This window comes from Schistocerca gregaria, chromosome 8 (genome assembly GCF_023897955.1).
Source record: "Schistocerca gregaria isolate iqSchGreg1 chromosome 8, iqSchGreg1.2, whole genome shotgun sequence".
NCBI lineage: Eukaryota > Metazoa > Arthropoda > Insecta > Orthoptera > Acrididae > Schistocerca > Schistocerca gregaria.
This window is the reverse complement of record NC_064927.1, coordinates 339,996,424-340,010,859: the sequence shown is the minus strand read 5'-3', so window position 1 is coordinate 340,010,859 and position 14,436 is coordinate 339,996,424. Positions and strand designations below refer to the sequence as shown.

At 46.2% G+C, this 14,436-nt stretch overlaps 2 protein-coding genes across 4 annotated transcripts in view; one reads left to right on the top strand and one right to left on the bottom strand.

Moving 5' to 3' along the window:
• Nucleotides 1-473: 473 nt before the first annotated feature.
• Nucleotides 474-6,058, top strand: LOC126285180 (enamelin-like). The gene is made up of 3 exons (XM_049984488.1): nt 474-515; nt 2,101-2,449; nt 6,018-6,058. Exons 1-3 carry the CDS (start codon nt 474-476, stop codon nt 6,056-6,058), a joined length of 432 nt encoding a protein of 143 aa, XP_049840445.1.
• Nucleotides 5,307-14,436, bottom strand: part of LOC126284013 (lysosome membrane protein 2-like) — a 395,168-nt gene continuing 386,038 nt past the window's right edge. For all 3 annotated transcript variants that reach the window (XM_049982556.1, XM_049982555.1, XM_049982557.1), the window contains exon 11: nt 5,307-6,468. In XM_049982556.1, the coding sequence (XP_049838513.1) occupies nt 6,220-6,468 (249 nt within the window). In that variant the 3' untranslated portion in view covers nt 5,307-6,219. The remainder of the gene's footprint in view (nt 6,469-14,436) is intronic.

Sequence of the window (14,436 nt, the reverse complement as noted above, 5' to 3'; positions counted from 1 at the left end):
CCTCACACCAGCATCCAGTGCCCCTCTCAGCTGGTCATGACCTGCAAACGAGTGGTAATACGGAGCATCGGGCTTGCTGAAACTATTGTGATCATTTATTTCGAGGAACTCTTCATGATAGGTATTCGGGTTTCGTTCGCCATTTAGGCACCAACCAGTACATGACACATTATTGAAGAAATGAGCACATTCATTCATTATCTTTTATCTGTGATATACTGTAGGTGTCAAAGTTACGTAATTTACGTCTTACACACAGTTACGTATCTTTATTTTTGTTTCTTCAGCCTCCACAATTTATTCATTTTTGTGACCGTTGCACGTGCTCGATTACTGTGTGAACTGGAGTAATCTGTGAACTGAATTTATGCGTCTATCGCCCATACCACATTTCCAAGGTAATACTATTTGTACAAGAGGCGAGTCTTCATGCCGAGAAAGACCATATCAAGCAGAGAAGTGCCTGCGTCGCAATGATTTCTGACTATTTTCGTGAAGTCTTTGTGGTGGTGGTGGTTAGTGTTTAACGTCCCGTCGACAACGAGGTCATTAGAGACGGAGCGCAAACTCGGGTTACGGAAGGATTGGGAAGGAAATCGGCCGTGCCCTTTCAAAGGAACCATCCCGGCATTTGCCTGAAACGATTTAGGGAAATCACGGAAAACCTAAATAAGGATGGCTGGAGACGGGATTGAACCGTCGTCCTCCCGAATGCGAGTCCAGTGTGCTAACCACTGCGCCACCTCGCTCGGTTCGTGAAGTCTTCTCAGTTACTTTACCTTCATGTAAGTTTCGTCATTAACTCATCATTCTTTGTCTTTAAACTGCTCAACTTGCTGCGTTCATTATTGCGTTAAACAGTGAACTTAGATCCAGCCATTGAGATCGCCGACAGTTGTAAATTTTTGTGTCATTGTTTACTGTAGAATAAAAAAAAAAATTGTACATTTTCCCTTTCACAAATTTACTGTAAAATTCTTTAATTTGTCATTCAGTCTGTACATTTACACATTATACGGTTACGAAATTTTAATTGCTTCTTTCAAAGATGTGTCTGTATATGGAGGCCTCTGTTACAGAATTATTCTATGATTATTAAGATATATTGTCACTGTGTGGTATAGGAGAAATCAATGATCACCCATGCGTGAACGATTTTCCGGGAAAATGTGCCGAACATTGGTTGTTTCGCTGTACATCAGTTTTAATTTGCTGTGAAACTGATTTTAATAACCTATGATGTTAACAGCTGCATCTAATAGGTGTAAGCATTCTGTTTAAAATTTGAAGCGACAAATTTCTCAAACCTACTCCAAGAAAAATTGTCAAAATAAGCGAAAGACAGAATGATCCTGTAGATGCAGTTCAGCTGAGATAGAGGTAGAATGTTGGTCATAAAACAAATCATTTGGGTAAACTGTCGACCCTAAATTGCATTCCAGAGATGACGGTAGATGTGGAGCACCGGGAAAGTGAAGACACTACGTCGCCAGTTCTGGTTCTTATCAAATAGTGCTCACCTACATTAACACGACAATACTGAATGGTTTCTGCACCACTAGAGACAATTCGTCTCTTTTGTGGCGTATGTACGAAGTTTAACGAAAGAAAGCAGCTACGTTATGATTTGTTGGTTGGCAGTGTAGATTAGCTGTTACTTGCTATCCGTAGTGTATGCTTTCATTGCATCAGGGTTATGAACACAGGCAACACAGTTATCGGTTACTGGGCTTGGGTGTCTCCCTTCCCGTCGCCAAGTATTTTGATTTCCAAGTTTTGAGTGAGACTCGTCAAATAGTTACTGTTATGTTTCAGCTTAAGCGTGAGAGCCGGTCATGACAAACTCCTTGCATGGATATCCATCATTAGCTGTAGCGGAGGCAAGCCGTCAGAGGCGCGGGTGGTGAAACCCACTGTCTGCTTAAACATTGGTTATTTGTTGCATACAATCTGTAAAGTGATTAATATAGATGTTATGACTGACAAAAAATGTCAAATATTTATAATGTGTGTACTCTACGCCCTGGGAATTGTAATGTGCATTGTATTGTATAGAACTGGGGACCTAGAAACGCTGAAGATGCTTCGTACTCACCATAGCCCACAGTGCCGCAACCAGGCCGCAACCAGGCCGCAACCAGGCCGCAACCAGGCCGCAACCAGGCCGCAACCAGGCCGCAACCAGGCCGCAACCAGGCCGCAACCAGGCCGCAACCAGGCCGCAACCAGGCCGCAACCAGGCCGCAACCAGGCCGCAACCAGGCCGCAACCAGGCCGCAACCAGGCCGCAACCAGGCCGCAACCAGGCCGCAACCAGGCCGCAACCAGGCCGCAACCAGGCCGCAACCAGGCCGCAACCAGGCCGCAACCAGGCCGCAACCAGGCCGCAACCAGGCCGCAACCAGGCCGCAACCAGGCCGCAACCAGGCCGCAACCAGGCCGCAACCAGGCCGCAACCAGGCTACATCAGTCCACTCACCCCAACGCCTCTCCATATCGAACCCAGGCTTATTGTGCGGTTTGGCCCCCAGTGGACACAAGAAGGTACTCTCTTTCACTCATTAGCGGATTGTAAGTTCTAAACAGTGCTATTTCAGTAGTGGATCATATACTGACAGAAAAATCTACTCAGAACCATGGAAGCTGTGCGACATGAACGAACGTTGGTAGGCATGTTTCTATATCTGAAAGATGCCTATTCAAATTTCGCGTTGTTCGCTTAAGAGCGGCCCTATTCGCGCCACTGTGAGGCAACAAATCGGGTTTGCTTTAAATACATGCTGTGGCGGTCGTGGGCATTAGGTGCCTTTGGAAGTGGACGTGGTGAACTGATGTTAGTAAAGAATACCTTAAAGGCGACAAAGCCGCCATTATCAACATCTCACGGAGTTTGAACGAGGTCACGTAATAGGGCTACGAAAAATTGGATGTTCCTTCTATACTGCAGAAAGGCTTCGCAGAAGCCACTGCACTTGATTGCCAGCAGCCGTGGTCAGTGGAAGGTACGGTGTCATGAAAACAGAGCTCCGGACAGTGAAGTGCCATTACCGAGAAGGAAGACCATCGTCTTCGGTCTATGATTCTGACTCATCGCGCTGCACCTGCAGCAGCTCTTTAGCAGCAGTTGGCACCGCAGTGACAACGAGCTCTTACAAATCGGTTACTTCAATGACAATTCCGAGACAGACGCCCTGTAGCGTGCATTCTACTGAGCCCAAACCACCGCCATCATTGCTGTCAAGCGAGAGCTCATTAGAGGGCAGGGTGGAGGTCTGCTGTGTTCTCTGATGTAAATAGTTTCTACCTCAGTGCCAATGATAGCCGTTTGTTGATTATGAGGTCAATTCAAAGTCTCAGCCTAACTGTAGGGGCACTAGACACACTGGACACACGCCTGGGGTTATGGCCTGAGGGTGTGATTTCGTCTAACAGCACGAACATTCTCGTGGTTAGCCCACGCACCCCGATTGTAAATTTGTACGTCAATCTGGTGATTCGACCTGTTTTGCTACCATTCATAATGTGCATTCCATAGGGTGTATTCCAACAGGATAACGCTCGCCCACAAACCGCTGTTTTAACCCAACGTACTGTACAGAGTGATGACATGTTGCCTTGGCCTGCTCGATCACCAGATCTGTCTCCAATAGGTAACACATGGGACATCATCAGAAGACAGCTCCAGCCACAACCGGCAATAGCAGCCCCTGTATCGACCTACCCAGCGCAATAGACATGGAACGTCAATCCCGCAGACTGAAATCCGGTACCTGTACAAAACAATGCGTTCACGTTTGCACACTTGCATTGAAAATTCTGGCGGTTACACTGGCTATTGATGTACCAGCGATTCACATTTACGATGGATTATCTCGCTCTTTTATCAACCTGTGATCTTGCAATGTTAATCGAATATATTACTTACACACTTGTATTACTGAAATTTCATCACTATTTTTTGGTGTTGCGATTTTTTTCCGTCACTTTATTATGCCATCAATTTCAGCAGTCGTAAGAAATTACCTGTTTTCCTATGAAATGTCTTCGTGATAACTGCAAAAAACCAACATTTCGGTGACGTAAAAATAGCGTAATCTAAAAGACGATGTCTCCATTTCTTGGTCTCAAATTTAACAATCCTCTGATTTTCATTATGAACTCCTGACATGATCATGATATGGAGACAAGTTAACTAAATATTTCGAAAAGTTTACGTTTTTTTCACGTATCTTTCAATAATGACGGGCCTAAATAAGTAAATATTAAATCATGACTAGTTTTGGCTGTTCACGATTCTTAGGTAGTTTTGTGAACAACCGAAACTAACCGTCATTTAAAGTGTATTTATTTGCGATCATGACTATAAAAAACATTTAAAACTTTTGTCAATGTTGTTATGTTTCAAGCCTACAGGGCTTTGTACATTTATGTTTTTTAATTGATGATTCATGCTCTGACATTCAGTTTTCACCACAGAGAGAAGCCAAAAAATTATTTTATTTTGTGTCGCGCTCTGAAGCCAATAAGCGGCAGCGAAAAAGGAACTATTTCTTTAATGATGCTGAGTATAAGCATGTATTTCCTTACAAATTTAGTCTCATTCAAATGTCAGTAAAACCATGACAAAGTTAAAGTTATTGTGTTTACCTTGTCTTTCTATAGATTCAAAACGGCGCTCCTTGTTTTGATGTACTTTGCTGCCAATTTGAACAATCGCAATTGCTGTGGAAGCCTTATTGGCCAATGTGCAGTATCATTGGATGAAAATGAGGCGAAATATATCTGCACGAGAAACCTGTTCAATCCCAGCAATTTTCTCATAGTTACTATCTTCATTATTGCTTTCTTTTCAGCGTCGATTACGTGAAAGTCCTCATTAACCTGCTTGTAATTTGGATACATATGGGCAATTTAACTCCAACTGACTCTTATGTACGTATCACTAGAGTGCTATGGTCTTGTTTGGGTTTTGATTTAAAAATGGTCTGGACCATTGGGCCTCTACATCTGGAAGTCCTTCAAGATTTGTAGCCAACACCCATACACTCTTCCACCTTCCCACCCACCCACCCACCCACCCACCCGCCCACACGACCAGAGGCAGAGGTAGGGACGCCCACTCCGCCCGTCTTAGTGCTCAATGTTGATTAAATCTGTCTTGTTACTGTCAGCAGCAACAACGTTACATAACTAGGCGCGCACACACGCACACACGCACACACCAGCACAAATATGGAGGGACCGTATTTTTTACCAGGAAATTTTCTGCATGTGTAGAACATAGAAATCATCAAATCAATAGCATGGATTTTTTGTTTCTAAGTTTTATTTGATGTAATTTTTGAAGGATTTTATTAGCAATATAAAACAACCTTAAGAAAAAGTTTTATTTTTATTTTTGTACAAAAATCACGAAAAACTCACTCTCAGTCTACATGGTACGCCTACGGCACGAAAAATGAACTTCGAAAACACCATACAAGAAGAAACTCAGAGTGAATAACGAACTGTATTTGATAACCTTCCCTGGGACGTAACCCTTTTTCGATCACCAATATGTTTTCTATAAAACAGTTTGCTCGCCAATTTTATGTACAATATTACCAAGCTTTAAAAAGTAGGAACACACACATTTTCAAATGAGAAAGCCACCTTCTGGTAATCGACATTTTAAGGTCTTATCCGAGTAATTTTTAAAAGGCACTTCAGCTTACCTAAAATGACATTAAAAATATAGAAAATCGTTACGAGAAATATGGCACAGCTCTCAGAGTTAAACCAACAATACATGAACTGAGCAGGAATCATTTTCTGCGCGCAAAGTCCGTTGTACACTATCAATCGAATTCTAAAACTAGCATTTCTTATCACAGCTTGTTTGACAGTACATTAGTGCGATTTCTCTTCGCGGTCAACATTCGCAAAGTGTTTTGATAAACGTGGTCTGAAGTTCCTGATTTTTTTCCCAAAAAATCATTCAAATCCTCTGCACCATGAAAAGTATTTCTTCGTTGCAGTTGTTTGGGCAAAGGATGGAATTGAGTGCGACGGTTTTTAGCCGCTGTACGATATGGTCAGAGGCCTGAGGGAGACTGGTGTATCCTAGCCTAACCAGGAGAGACTCTCTGGTAGGCGGGAGCACGCAGCTAACGTCGCTTCCTCATTGGCTGACGGGTAATACTTGTTTGGGAGCGGGAGCGGGCGCGTGGCCCAGGTGCCTCAGAGGCGAGTCATCTCACGGGTGGTTGGTGCGGTGACCTTGAGCAGTATCTTGTCGCCGCTGCGCTTGGCCGCCGACAGCAGGCGGCGGTTCTTGCGGCACCTGACGGCTGCGAACAGTACCAGCGAAAGCGCGCACATGGCGGCGACCACCGGCAGTCCGTGCTGCAGGCCCGCCTTCAAACTGTCCAGCGTCACCGCCGTGAAGTAGAGAATCTTCTGCAGGTCGTGCGGAAATTCCCCAATGTCCTGTTGGCATAGAAGACGGCTTTAGTAAACAAACACACAGAATTTTATTTAAGCAAAAACAATTTATTCACCCAACACAAGAATATACAGGGTGGTCCATCGATCGTGAACGTGCCAAATATCTCACAAAATAAGCGTCAAACGAAGAAACTACAAAGAACGAAACTTATCTAGATTGAAGGCGGAAACAAGATGGCGCTATGGTTGGCCCGCTAGATGGCGCTGCCATAGGTCAAACAGATATCAACTGCGTTTTTTTGAAAAATAGGAACCCCATTTTTATTACATATTCGTGTAGTACGTCAAGACATACGAATGTTTAAGTTGGATCACTTTTTTCGCTTTGTGATAGATGGCTATGTCTCTATTTTAGAAGAACAGTTGGTAACAGGTAGGTTTTTTTAATTAAAATACAGAATATACACTCCTGGAAATGGAAAAAAGAACACATTGACACCGGTGTGTCAGACTCACCATACTTACTCCGGACACTGCGAGAGGGCTGTACAAGCAATGATCACACGCACGGCACAGCGGACACACCAGGAACCGCGGTGTTGGCCGTCGAATGGCGCTAGCTGCACAGCATTTGTGCACCGCCGCCGTCAGTGTCAGCCAGTTTGCCGTGGCATACGGAGCTCCATCGCAGTCTTTAACACTGGTAGCATGCCGCGACAGCGTGGACGTGAACCGTATGTGCAGTTGACGAACTTTGAGCGAGGGCGTATAGTGGGCATGCGGGGGGCCGGGTGGACGTACCGCCGAATTGCTCAACACGTGGGGCGTGAGGTCTCCACAGTACATCGATGTTGTCGCCAGTGGTCGGCGGAAAGTGCACGTGCCCGTCGACCTGGGACCGGACCGCAGCGACGCACGGATGCACGCCAAGACCGTAGGATCCTACGCAGTGACGTAGGGGACCGCACCGCCACTTCCCAGCAAATTAGGGACACTGTTGCTCCTGGTGTATCGGCGAGGACCATTTGCAACCGTCTCCATGAAGCTGGGCTACGGTCCCGCACACCGTTAGGCCGTCTTCCGCTCACGCCCCAACATCGTGCAGCCCGCCTCCAGTGGTGTCGCGACAGGCGTGAATGGAGGAACGAATGGTGACGTGTCGTCTTCAGCGATGAGAGTCGCTTCTGCCTTGGTGCCAATGATGGTCGTATGCGTGTTTGGCGCCGTGCAGGTGAGCGCCACAATCAGGACTGCATACGACCAAGGCACACGGGGCCAACACCCGGCATCATGGTGTGGGGAGTGATCTCCTACACTGGCCGTACACCTCTGGTGATCGTCGCGGGGACACTGAATAGTGCACGGTACATCCAATCCGTCATCGAACCCATCGTTCTACCATTCCTAGACCGGCAAGGGTACTTGCTGTTCCAACAGGACAATGCACGTTCGCATGTATCCCGTGCCACCAAAATTGCTCTAGAAGGTGTAAGTCAACTACCCTGGTCAGCAAGATCTCCGGATCTGTCCCCCATTGAGCATGTTTGGGACTGGATGAAGCGTCGTCTCACGCGGTCTGCACGTCCAGCACGAACGCTGGTCCAACTGAGGCGCCAGGTGTAAATGGCATGGCAAGCCGTTCCACAGGACTACATCCAGCATCTGTACGATCGTCTCCATGGGAGAATAGCAGCCTGCATTGCTGCGAAAGGTGGATATACACTGTACTAGTGCCGACATTGTGCATGCTCTGTTGCCTGTGTCTATGTGCCTGTGGTTCTGTCAGTGTGATCATGTGATGTATCTGACCCCAGGAATGTGTCAATAAAGTTTCCCCTTCCTGGGACAATGAATTCACGGTGTTCTTATTTCAATTTCCAGGAGTGTAGGTACGTTTGAACATTTTATTTTGGTTGTTCCAATGTCATCCGTGTACCTTTGTGAACTTATTTCCGAGAACGCATGCTTTTGCAGCGTGATTACTTGTAAATACCACATTAATGCAATAAATGTTCAAAATTGTGTCCTTCAACCTCAGTGCATTTGGCAATAGGTGTAACGACATTCCTCTGAACGGCGAGTAGTTCGCCTTCTGTAATGTTCGCACATGCATTGACAATACGCTGACACATATTGTCAGGCGTTGTCGGTCGATCACGATAGCAATATCCAGAAAGAAATCCGGGGACGTCAGACCCGGTGAACGTACAGGCCATGGTACGGTGCTTCGACGACCAATACACCTGTCATGAAATGTGATATTCACTACCGCTTCAGCCGCACGCGAGCTATGTGCCAGGCATCCATCATGTTGGAAATATATCGCCATTCTGTCATGCAGTGAAACATCTCGTAGTAACATCGGTAGAACATTACGTAGAAAATCAGCTAAGTTGCACCATTTAGATTGCCATCGATAAAATGGGGGCCAGTTATCCTTCCTTTAATAATGCCGCACCATACATTAATCCTCCAAGGTCGCTGATCTTCCCTTGTCGCAGCTATCTTGTATTTTCCGTTGCCCAATAGTGCATATTCTGCCGGTTTACGCTACCGCTGTTAGTGAATGACGCTTTGACGCTAAATAGAACGCTTGCAAAAAATCTGTTATTGTCCCGTAATTTCTCTTGTACCCAGTGGCAGAACTGTACACGACGTTCAAAGTAGTCGCCATGCAATTCCTGGTGCATAGAAATATGGTACAAGTGCAATCGATGTTGATATAGCATTCTCAACACCGACGTTTTTGAGATTCCAGATTCTCGCGCAATTTGTCTGCTACTGATGTGCGGATTATCCGCGAAAGCAGCTAGAACACCTACTTGGGCATCATCATTTGTTGCAAGTCGTGGTTGACGTTTCACATGTGTCTGGACACTTCCTGTTTCCTTAAATGCCGTCCACGGTGGTCTCGCGGTTCTAGGCGCGCAGCCCGGAACCGTGCGACTGCTACGGTCGCAGGTTCGAATCCTGCCTCGGGCATGGATGTGTGTGATGTCCTTAGGTTAGTTAGGTTTAAGTAGTTCTAAGTTTTAGGGACTGATGCTCAGCTGTTAAGTCCCATAGTGCTCAGAGCCATTTCCTTAAATAACGTAACTACCCGGCGAATGGTCCGGACACTTGGATGATGTCGTCCAAGATACCGAGCAACATACATAGCACACGACCGTTGGGCATCTTGATCACAATAGCCATACATTAACACGATATCGACCTTTTCCGCAATTTGTAAACGGTCCATTTTTACACGGGTAATGTACCACGAAGCAAATACCGTCCGCACTGGCGGAATGTTACGTGATGCCACCCACTTATACGTTTATGACTACTACAGCGCCGTCAGTCACAAAGCGAAAAAAATTGGTCCAACTAAAACATATTTCTTTACGAACTATACCAATATGTAATAAAATGGGGGTTCCTATTTTTTAAAAAAATTCTTGATATCCGTTTGACCTATGGCATCGCTATCTAGCCGGCCAACCATAGCGCTACCTGGTTTCCCCCGTAAAGCTAGACAAGTTTCGTTCTTTGTAGTTTTTTTTTCATTTGACGCTCATTTCGTTATATATTTGGCCCGGTCACTATCAATGGACCACTCTGTATATTAAATCAATCTCGTCGCCCGTGAGTGGGACAGAAGGACAAGTATAATGAAAGGATCATTTCATATGCAAATCGTCTAACGCTGAGGTAGTTAACCTTTTTTACCTACCGCTCACTTTTGTATCTGTTAGAAGTAAAATTTTTAACCATTCAACTATTCCACAATAATTATGACTTGTAAAGTAGGGAAGTAATTTTAATTCATGAAATTTATAAAGCCTAGTTACAGCAAGTTGGCGGATAGAACAACAATTACTTACCAAATACTTATTCTAAAAATTTTATAAATCCCTACTGCCCACACCTCACATGTAAGCTTCAATGCCCACTAGCGGCACTATGGATCAGATTGACCGTCAGTGGTCTTCCTTATTTATCGCAGAAATGACTTATCTGTTTGTACTACAAGAATGGAAACATCGAAGAGAAATACGGGTTTGTTACAAGGATCTGGTTAGAAACAGGCATTCATGCACCCACGTGGCTAGATTCACAAAGGTATGCCAGTTAAGTCACATAAATTTACCAGCGAAGAATTGGAAGTTACTTTACAAAATTATCGAAACAAAACTGAGATATGGAAGTAGTACTGCAGGGCCTTATCGAAAAGTTACCGGACAGCCAAAACTTTATCTAGTACCACATGTATTGACTGACAAAGAAACCTGAATACGGTCTGAGAAGTTAATCACAGTGTCTGATGGGAATAACACTGTACCAGACTTTAAGTTAAAAGAACACGATATGGAGAGCTGTGAGGATCCCTGTCTGCAGCCAAGTGTAATTAATCACAAAGAAAGGCTGACGTAATTATGAAAATTATGTTCGCCAAATTCTGTAGTAATAATAGTAGAGTGTTTTTGTGGGCGCACGACAGCAAGGGCTTCAGCGCATGCTCAGTAACATAGTGAGGCGGGTGTCAAGGAAAAAAAACTCAGAACAGTAAGATAAAACAGAACATAAAACACAGGTACCAAGCTTTGAAATTATGTGCCTACCTACACCGAAGCGTGGGATGAATCAGGGCGTCAGCAGTAAAACATGGCCAACACAGGAAGAAAGTGGTAGAGGGAGCTAAAACCATGTAACAGATGGAAGTGGCTGGCTGACCGCAAGGAAAAAAGGGAGGAGTCAGCTACTCTGCAATACACTAAAACCTACAGCCTAAAAATTTAGGCCAGAGTCCAGACATCACAAAACTGTAAAACCCTAGACACACACGTCTGATCGTTAGCTCAAACACAAGGCAGATCCCCATCAACTTGTGCTTCTGCCCTTGCATCATGGTATAAAATGCAGTCTGTTACGATATGGCGGACAGAGATGTGCACACCACAAGCATCACAAAAAGCCATGCGTGAGAGGACAGTGCCCGATCCGAAGACGTGTGAGGGCCACCTCTTCCCGCCTGAGTAACCGCAAGAGGAACGCCACGGCCGAATTGTTGACTTTAACAACCGCAGTTTATTGGCTGTCACCGCCAGCCATTCTGCCCCCCTCCACCCCCCGCCCACAACTCCATGTATTTCCTGTGGAGTGCAGAGATGACAGACTGCAAGGGTATAGGACACTGGACCACATTCTGCTCTCTGCAGGCCTCCTTGGCAGCCCGATCGGTCTGTTCATTGCCCCATATTCCGACATGACCAGGCACCCAGCAGAAGGATACCTCCTTACCCCGCCGTTGGAACAAGTACAGTTGGTCCTATATCACCTGGACCATCTCAGTCGGATACAGGTTCTGCAGTGATTGTAAGGCACTAAGAGAATCGAAGCAGAGAAGAAATCGATCGCTCCGAACACGAGTCATCTGCTCCAGTGCCTTCAGGATCGCGTGGAGCTTCGTTGCGAAAACGGTATATTCATCAGGGAAGCGAATCCGGGTAACATGATCAGGGAACACCACAGAACAGCCAAGGAAATACTCCAGTTTGGAGCGATCAGTGTAAACGACGATGAAACCCTGATGCACATCTAAAATGTTTAAAAACAGAGATTGGAATCTAAAATGTGCTGTGCCATCTTTCTTAAAAGTAGTCAAATCTAAAATAAATTTGGGTCTCCGGAGGAGCCAAGGTGGAAATCTGCTCCAACCGCGACGTAAAACACGAAGACCAGCCATAGGCATGGCAGCGAGGCAGTCCTGTGCGCGAATCCCATAGGGCTGCGTCGCACGTTGCCGGTTATGAAATAACCGTGCCAGAGGAGGCTGAGCAACGGTATGGTATGCAGGTGTGTATAGGTGGACAAATTTTTATACGCCTGGCGCACCGTAAGTAGCCGTCGCCGCATATGAAGTGGCGGTTCACCAGCCTCTGCACAGAGGCTTGGTATGGGGCTAGTTCGGAATGCCCCAGTGGCCAACCGAAGCCCTTCATGGTACACAACGTCCAACATCATTAAGTAAGAAGGCCTCGCAGACCCATACACCGTGCACCCATAATCGAGCCGAGATCGCACAAACGCCCTGTAAAACTGGAGCAGACAAGTCCTGGCAGCTCCCCATGTACTGTGGCTAAGGCATTTTAAAATACTTAAAGCCGTAAGTGACCGCCGTTTCAGGTCTTTAAGATGAGGTAACCACATAAGCATCGAGTCAAAAACGAGCCCCATCAATGTCACCGTGTCTTTAAAAGTAAGTAAAAGTTAGAATAGTATCCCTCATCCTCAACTCAGTAAAGGCTGAAATCGATCGAGAACGGTTAAAAAGAACACATACAGACTTCTCGGTGGAAAACTTAAAACCACTCTTCTGCGCCCAGTCATCCAAACGTCTAAGAGTAAGTTGCAACTGACGCGTTGTCATTGCAATGTTTGAAGAAGAGCAAAACAAAGAAATCATCCACCAACAAGGAACACTGGACAGGACTTTTCACTATGGACGTAATGCTGCTAATAGCGATGGCAAAGAGAGTCACACTTAAAACGCTACCCTGAGGGACACCGTTCCCCTGCTCAAGGCGATCAGACAGGACGTCACCAATTCGGTATCCAAAATATCGTGGCGAGAGGAAAGACTGAATACAAAGAGGAAGACAACCACGAAAACCCCATTCGTGAAGTTGCTCCAGGACGAGACGTCTCCAAGTAGTATCGTAGGCCTTCTCGATGCCGAAAAATATACCTAGAATGTGATGACGGCGTAGGAAAACTTTTTGTATAACCGCCTCCAGGAGGGCGAGGTTATCGAAGGCGGAATGAAACTTCCTGAACAAACACTGAAAGCGACTAAAGAGTTGCTGGGGCTGGGATTCTAACATCCAGACAAGGCGGCGGTTGACCATCCGCTCCAAGGTCTTCCCCATGCAACTAGTGAGGGCAACACTACGGTAGCTACTCTGGCTCGTGCGGTTTTTCCCAGGTTTTAAAAAAGGAATTAAAACTGCCTCACGCCACGAGTCAGGAAAGTGACCTGACACCCAAATGGCGCTAAAATGTGCGAGAAGGATTTCTTTGTTTCGCATTGTGAGGTGCCGTAGCATACTTTAATGGATCCTGTCGTGACCAGGGGATGTGTCACGAGCTGCAGACAATGCCGAATCCAGCTCCCACGTAGAAAATTGGAAGTTGTAAACTTAATGAGAGGAGGACTGGACTCCTGACTACGTCTCTCAGCAACCGCTCTATGGCACTGGAAACCTGGATCCTGACTCGTTGTTGCAGTAACTGTGGCAAAATACGGTGCAATAGTCTGGGCAATGTCTCGCGGATCCGTGTGGAGTGTGCCGTTATTCATTACAGCAGCCATGGGGCACCTCCCTCTGCCAGAAATTCTCCTGATGGTCTCCCACACAATGGAACTTTTGGTGGAACGATTAATGGTGTTCAGGAACTTTTGCCACGACCTCTTCTTGCTCTCACGAATAATGCGGCGACATCTTTCCCTCGCCACCCGAAAGGCTGCACGATTCTCAGCAGTCGGCCGACACTGGAACCTACGCAGAGCCGCACGCATGCTCCTGATTGCAGAGCGGCATTCGGCAGTCAACCAAGGTACAGGTGACCTCTTCCGGTAGCCTGTGGACTGTGGAATAGATGATGCAGCGGCGTGGTGGACCGTTTTGATAATACGATCCACCCAAGCCACAACATTCGCACAGTGTTCGAACTGGGACTACTGTCTATAAAGTGTCCACTCGGCTCTACTGAGCACCCATTGTGGCGGTCTCCTTAAGGGGTCCACGCCATCTGGCAGGTGAATCCAGATTGGGAAATTATCATTGCTGTACAAGTCAGCAACCACTTCCCAGTGAGCACTGGCGGCAAGAGCTGGAGAGCAAAGCGAGAGATCAATGGCAGAGAACGACCCAGTCTCTGTGCAGATATGAGTGCTCTGTCCTCCATTGAGCAAGTAGGCACAGGATGACAGGGAAGCCTCTACCCCTGGGGCAGGTAATTGCAAAG

What these genes read in the sequence shown, in the direction of transcription:
- LOC126285180 (XM_049984488.1), top strand. Translation starts at nt 474, where the DNA reads ATGATTTCTGACTATTTTCGTGAAGTCTTTGTGGTGGTGGTG. An exon ending in AAGTCTTTGTGGTGGTGGTG is followed by an intron (nt 516 to 2,100) that starts GTTAGTGTTTAA and finishes TACTCACCATAG; the next exon opens with CCCACAGTGCCGCAACCAGG. An exon ending in CGCAACCAGGCCGCAACCAG is followed by an intron (nt 2,450 to 6,017) that starts GCCGCAACCAGG and finishes TCTTCGTTGCAG; the next exon opens with TTGTTTGGGCAAAGGATGGA.